Below are 6,483 nucleotides of genomic sequence, written 5' to 3'. Positions count from 1 at the left end.
TCTAATAATAGTCCCGTATGTACTTAATCAGAAAATCAAGCTAAGTGGAATCATGTGTGCTCTCTCCGTGCAACCAGTCACTGGCCCCGTTTCCCCTTTTAGTTCTATGCACTTGCAGCGTGTTTAATCTTATCCACGCCTCTATATGTAAAAGCGCGCGCACATACGCATACATGACCCCAATAAGTGAAACTAACAACAAAGCACAAATCCCACTATTCCATTCATTCATAGCCGTACTATCTACTCTTAGTATATATATTAGATCATATTGCTCTGTCTACCTCACCCAAAATCCCAACTTGGTTTAGAGATAAGGTCTCTATTATACTATACATATGGATGTTAATGTTATTAAGAAAAGTGAAGGGTCACAGGTGCAACAACTTGCAAACGAGATGGGACTAAGAAAAGGTCCATGGACGGTTGACGAGGACGCCATTCTCACCAATTACATCTCCACACACGGTGAGGGTCACTGGAATTCCGTCGCACGTTCTGCAGGCATGTCAAATTCATTCATACTCTAATTATGACTTTGCTAAACAAATTTCGTATCTCCTCCTGCATGGATAATTCGTACTAGCATATCATCACCGTTACTTTTAATAGTTAGCATATATCTTATTCTTAACAGATGGCATGTTCTATCACATAGTTTGTTCAATTACGATCTATCGAAATTAATTATATCATCAGGATTGAAGAGAAGCGGTAAAAGCTGCAGATTAAGGTGGCTAAACTACTTGCGCCCCGACGTGCGCCGTGGAAATATCACACTCCAAGAACAGATATTGATTCTTGACCTCCACTTCCGGTGGGGCAATAGGTAAAGATTTTGTTCTCATTCTTGTCATAATAAAAATGAGTAGACGAGCGTAAAGTGATAAAGTAACAGAATCGGAGGAAGAATAAAAACTTCTACTAAAGTAATAAGCAATATAATGTTCCGTATAGGTGGTCAAAGATTGCTCAGCACCTGCCAGGAAGAACGGACAACGAAATCAAGAATTACTGGAGGACGAGGGTGATAAAGCAGGCGAAGCAGTTAAAGTGCGATGTTAACAGCAAGCAGTTTAGAGACGCCTTGCGTTACGTGTGGATGCCGCGATTGCTCGAGAGGCTCCACCCTGCACCACAAAAACTCACTAACCAAACCGAACCTGAAACCCAAACCGGAGTTCTTGTTTCTAACCGAAACGGTTCAGATTCCGGACCTTTACTGTGCGCGAAACAGAGCAACTGCCTATCGGACTCGTCGTCGGGACAGAGTGTGAGTGTGGGAAATCAATGGTCAAGTTTCAATAATCAGTTGTTGTTTGAACAGGGGACAAATGAAAATGGACATGGTTGTGGTGGTGGTGGTGAGTCACTAGAGTGTTTGTGGAATGATGAGAATGTGTGGTTCTTGCAACAACAACTTTGCGATGATCTTGAAGTGAAATTCAATTCTCTTGCGTGAAGCATAATGTGAAGACTTTGATGTACAAAGTAGGAGTGTAGGTAATAGGTGGATTGTGGCCATTAGGGGATGAATTCTCCTACCATCGATAGCTACAAACACATGGAAAGTGTACCTATTATTGTTAGTCTCTTTCGTTTCAATAATGGAATGTCAATCTATTTTGTAAAAACTCAGTAGTCTTTTTTTTTTCTCTTTCACTCAAATGAGTCTATTATATATGCATAGATTACCATAAAAGAAATTTTAGAGGCGATTAAAATTTATTACTTTTAATTATTACTTAATTATTAATTCTATTTTTTAATTTAGTTTATTTAATTTAATAATCTAACAACATATTTTATCTCATATTTTTAGATATTAATAACTAGCTAACTGATGAACAAAAATAATATTGTTTGTTTTCATTTTAAGAGTTAAGTTAAAAAATTAAGACATATTATTATATAAAAGATATTAGAACCAATACTTTTTATCAAATATTAACTAACACTTTAGACTAACACTTTATTTTTATAGTATTAAAATTTATGGCTTTAGTTTAAAATTTAAAATTTATTTTTTAATATCTAAAATTAACCAAGTAGATCAACAATAATGAATTTATTTGTCATATAAAATTGTTTTTTATATTATACCAAATTCTTTAAGAAATTTATACTTATTATATAAAGAATTGGATGAGCTGTAAAAACTAGGGCAATTTACTTAAATAAATAGAATGACAGAATCTTTTACCTAAATGTGCAAAACTAATTGTTGTTACGTGCATGTGCAAAAACGTACTTTATGTAATCCGTGGCAACCCACCACGGTTTACGAAACGTGTATAAACCGTGGCAGGTCACAACGGTTTAGGGACAAAAAATATTGAGTGTAAACCGTCGTAAGTCACCACGGTTTACGAAGGATGGATAGCATGCATAAACCGTGGTAAGTCACCACGATTTATGAGGAAAGTGGCTTACACATAAAACCCGGTAACCCACCGCGGTTTTATGTGTGTGTAGCTATATAAGTAATCTTGTCTAAATTTTTGTTAACAAGGTAATTATTTAATATAGAAAATCCAAACAGAACATTTATTTTTTTCCAAAGATAGTACTACTATATACATTTTTTCACAAAAATCCTGTAATTAAATATTTTGTTAGTACACTTTGTATTATGTTACATTAAAAATAATAAAAAAAATTAACAATAAGGTATTAAACATATATATAGGATAGCATGTTACTAAAAATAGTATAAAGGATATAACAATATAATATAAGCTATAGCATGATCACCAAAAAATAATATGGGCATGAGTAATGGCAGAAAAATACAGAATCAAGAGTACAGAACTAAGAAAAATCTTAAAATGTAAATCTCCATCTGTAAAGTAAAAATAAAAAAATAAAATAATAATCTCAATCCGAGACCATATAAAAAAAATAGTATATAGTAATACATAGCAATATATATGGCATATATTGTACTATTAGTAATTATAATGAACAATAGTTATAATAAGCACCAAAGAATTATGATCTATAACTTGAGCCTGAACTTGCAGCTACTGCTCTTGATTCTAATGGAGTTATTAGCATTAAGATTATCCACAACAATCCAGCACCTAACCCTGAAGGTGATCTTGAATAGCTTCAACTTCCCAAACTTAATTCTCACCGGTTGTTTGGCCTTCAACCGAAGAGGAACACTTCCACTTTGCTGCAGTTGTTGCTTGAATAGCCAATGGAGGGTGAGGATCGCTTGTACCGACTAAATGGCGTCGCTCACGTGGCAGGATATATCGACGAAATGTGAGGCATTTATTATGTGTAAGCCACTTATATAGCTACACACATAAACCGCGGTGGGTTACCGGGTTTTATGTGTAAGCCACTTTTCTCATAAACCGTGATGACTTACCACGGTTTATGCATGCCATCCATCCTTCGTAAACCGTGGTGACTTACGACGGTTTACACTCAATATTTTTTGTCCCTAAACCGTTGTGACCTGCCACGGTTTATACACGTTTTGTAAACCGTGGTGGGTTGCCACGGATTACATAAAGTACGTTTTTGCACATGCACGTAACACCAATCAGTTTTGCACATTTAGGTAAAGGATTCTGCCATTCTATTTATTTAGGTAAATTGCCCTAAAATCTATTTAGTCTTTTTCAATAATTACTTTTCTTTCGTTCACAAATTAGCTGATTTCACTAAATATTAAACATTAAACAATAGAAGTTAAAATTTATATTAATACCTAAAAATTAAAAAATTTCAACAAACATGTTTCCTTAACCAATGGGAACTAACTCTTTTGGTGCATGTTAGTTTTAATTAATCAATGTCTTGGATTTAAAATTGCGATAAAATAGATTCTAGTGGAAATAAAGATTTAACATCGTTTCTATATAATATGGATGTTTCCAAGCGGAAGATAATTGCATCTCGTGGAGAATATAATTCACAACCAAAAAAAGAAAAGAAAAGAAAAAATGAAAGAAGTTTCCTTTGTTTGCTAGTACTTTGGAGATGAGAGAGGATGGGGCACTCAATTGAGTTTACTTCTACGCTTGATAAAGCACTTTTAATTGGTCTCTGCTTTTGAACTTAGAAAAAAGAGAGTTTGTGGAGAGGAAGCAAGCAATGTGTTACATGGGGAATACGTTAAGCCGGGCCCTCCCATTCCCAAAACAAATAAAAGTGTTTTAAGTTCCTATCTCTCAGGTTGACTCTAATCACTCTATGAGTCTCTGCCTTTATTCTTTCATTAGTTTAATTTAATTTGTTTTCATGCTTCTAATTAGTTAACTGGTTCTAATAATGGAGGAGAGCATGTGAAACATTATGTAGAAGATTAACTTGACATGTTGCACATGTAACACGGTATGCACTCTGTAGTGATAGTGGCTTCCACTTTCAAGTGATTTCACATGTACGTTTTTTACAGTTATTTATTTATTGCATTGGTTAGTGGTGTAAAGTTTATTTAGTTAGTTTTTAAATATTTTTTAAAATAGATAAATCATAATTTATTGATATAAAATTATAGATTATATTCTTATTATTTGAGCCAGCTCGTAAGTTCGAGCCAACTTGTGAGTTTTCGTTGAGGCGAAATAGGCTCAATTGTTAATGAACTAAGCCGTGAACTAAACTCAATTTTTGTGAGATGAGCTTAAGCTTCTTCGGCTCACTTCTAGTCCTACATATTGGCTAGTTAAATAACTTGATATCATTTAAGATCAGTTTGGATAAATTTATAAGTAATTTTTTTATTTTTAATTTGTAAAAAGTTAGAGCATTAATATTTGATATAATTTTTTAAAATTAATTTGTAATTTTCTAAAAAATTATTAAAAGGAGAGGTGTTTAAATACAAATCAATTTAAATTAAACCGTTTATCAAATTCAATTCAAATCGAAAACTGATTAAACTGTACTAATTTGAATTTAATTAGATTCTATTTTTGCAAATCGTATGGATCAGATCGAATTTTGAATCTATTTCACAAGCCCAATCCAATCTAATCCAAATCGCATAATATAGTAATAAATATTTTATGTTAAAAAAAATTTATTTATTTATTTTAACTAACCTATAATTTTATTTCTATTGAATGTTATTATTGGCTTTTTAAGATATTGTTAAGACTTATTATGTCATTGTTGGTTATTTAAAATTTGGTCTTGAGACTTGTGACACATATTTAATTTTTTAATTTACAACTTCGCTAATTCAATCCAATCCAAACTTCTTGAAATTAGATTGGAATTATCCAATCTAAATCGCAGCGCAAACACCTCTAATTTAAAGTGTTTATGGAGAAGTTAAAAAAAAATAATTTCGCCTATAATAAAATTTTTGTATCACTTTCATTTTAAAATAAGTATTTTTATAATTAAAAAAATAAATATAAAATAACTTATTTATAAATTACTTTTAATATAAATTCATTAAAAGGTTGATTTTCTTTGATTTTTTTCTGCCATACGCTGATTGGCCTGTTATAACTCGGTTACCATCCAAAAAAATTCCGATGGTATTGAAGGAAGTTGATCAGTCATATGCAAAACAAGGAAATTTTGGAGTTTAAAAAGAAAAAATAATTTTTATTTTTTAGACTCCACAGTGAGCGCCAATTATTCTTACGTGGATTGGTTAGGGTACAGCTCGTCCTTTCGGCAGTCAACTCAGAGTTTCCTATCACAACTCTGAGCTTTTTGTTTGGAAAGACCTTGGTGCAAAGAGAACAAAAGGAGAAGTACATGCAAAAGGCACTCCGACGTTCAAGTCAGTTTTTGTATGTAAAAGTAGTGATCATATCTTTGATAAAATATCTTACCTTCTTTATATGTGAGACGAGATATTAACAATTATGCTTTAAAAATTATATGTATTAAAAAAATAATATTATATCTGGACATTATGATATACATTTTAGTGTGCGAAACCAAATTATAATGTTTGAGCAAGTTATAACATACAAACCCAAATTATAACGTACGGAGTCGATTTATAACATTTTGATTAAGTTATAACAATCATATTAATTTTCATATAAAATTAAAAATGTTAAAAAATGGGTACATAAAAAACATTAAAAAACAAAATTAAATATTCTTTTTTGTCTGAAGATATTTGTATCAAATTTAGAAAATAGATCTTCTCAAATAATATTGAAAAGAATTGAAGAAGTAAAATATAATTTCTAATTTTTTATTATTTTTTTCTCATAATTTTTTTAATCTCATTTATAAAATTAATAATAAAAGATCACACTTTATTTTTTTAATTATTAAAAAAAATTTGAGAAAATTTATTCCTATTTAAGAAAATGAGCACCAAAGTACCAATAAAGTCCAAAACATTTTCCTTCATTCCCAGGTAAGCCAAAAGGGTGATCTATTCAACATTTCAACTATTATGCCCGCGTATTGGACATATTGATCAAGGACAAAAATACTAGAAAGCATCCGTTTCACGTGAGTTATTTATATCTATCATCTTCAATAAAA

At 31.4% G+C, this 6,483-nt stretch overlaps 1 protein-coding gene across 1 annotated transcript; it reads left to right on the top strand.

Moving 5' to 3' along the window:
* Positions 1 to 71: 71 nt before the first annotated feature.
* LOC107464973 (transcription factor MYB2) lies at positions 72 to 1,634 on the top strand. The gene is made up of 3 exons (XM_016083938.3): positions 72 to 504; positions 700 to 829; positions 958 to 1,634. The coding sequence occupies exons 1-3, from the start codon at positions 339 to 341 to the stop codon at positions 1,460 to 1,462; spliced, it is 801 nt and encodes a 266-aa protein (XP_015939424.1). The 5' UTR covers positions 72 to 338; the 3' UTR covers positions 1,463 to 1,634.
* The last annotated feature ends 4,849 nt before the right edge of the window (positions 1,635 to 6,483 follow it).

Source organism: Arachis duranensis, chromosome 9 (assembly GCF_000817695.3).
Source record: "Arachis duranensis cultivar V14167 chromosome 9, aradu.V14167.gnm2.J7QH, whole genome shotgun sequence".
NCBI classification, from domain to species: Eukaryota; Viridiplantae; Streptophyta; class Magnoliopsida; order Fabales; family Fabaceae; genus Arachis; species Arachis duranensis.
Note: the sequence above shows the minus strand (reverse complement) of the source record. Positions and strands in the feature narration are given on the sequence as shown.

Bases quoted from the DNA above. Each gene is read 5' to 3' on its own strand.
- LOC107464973 (XM_016083938.3), top strand. From the start codon at position 339: ATGGATGTTAATGTTATTAAGAAAAGTGAAGGGTCACAGGTGCAACAA. The intron at 505-699 runs GCATGTCAAATT...TTATATCATCAG, and splicing joins TTCCGTCGCACGTTCTGCAG to GATTGAAGAGAAGCGGTAAA. The intron at 830-957 runs GTAAAGATTTTG...TGTTCCGTATAG, and splicing joins CACTTCCGGTGGGGCAATAG to GTGGTCAAAGATTGCTCAGC.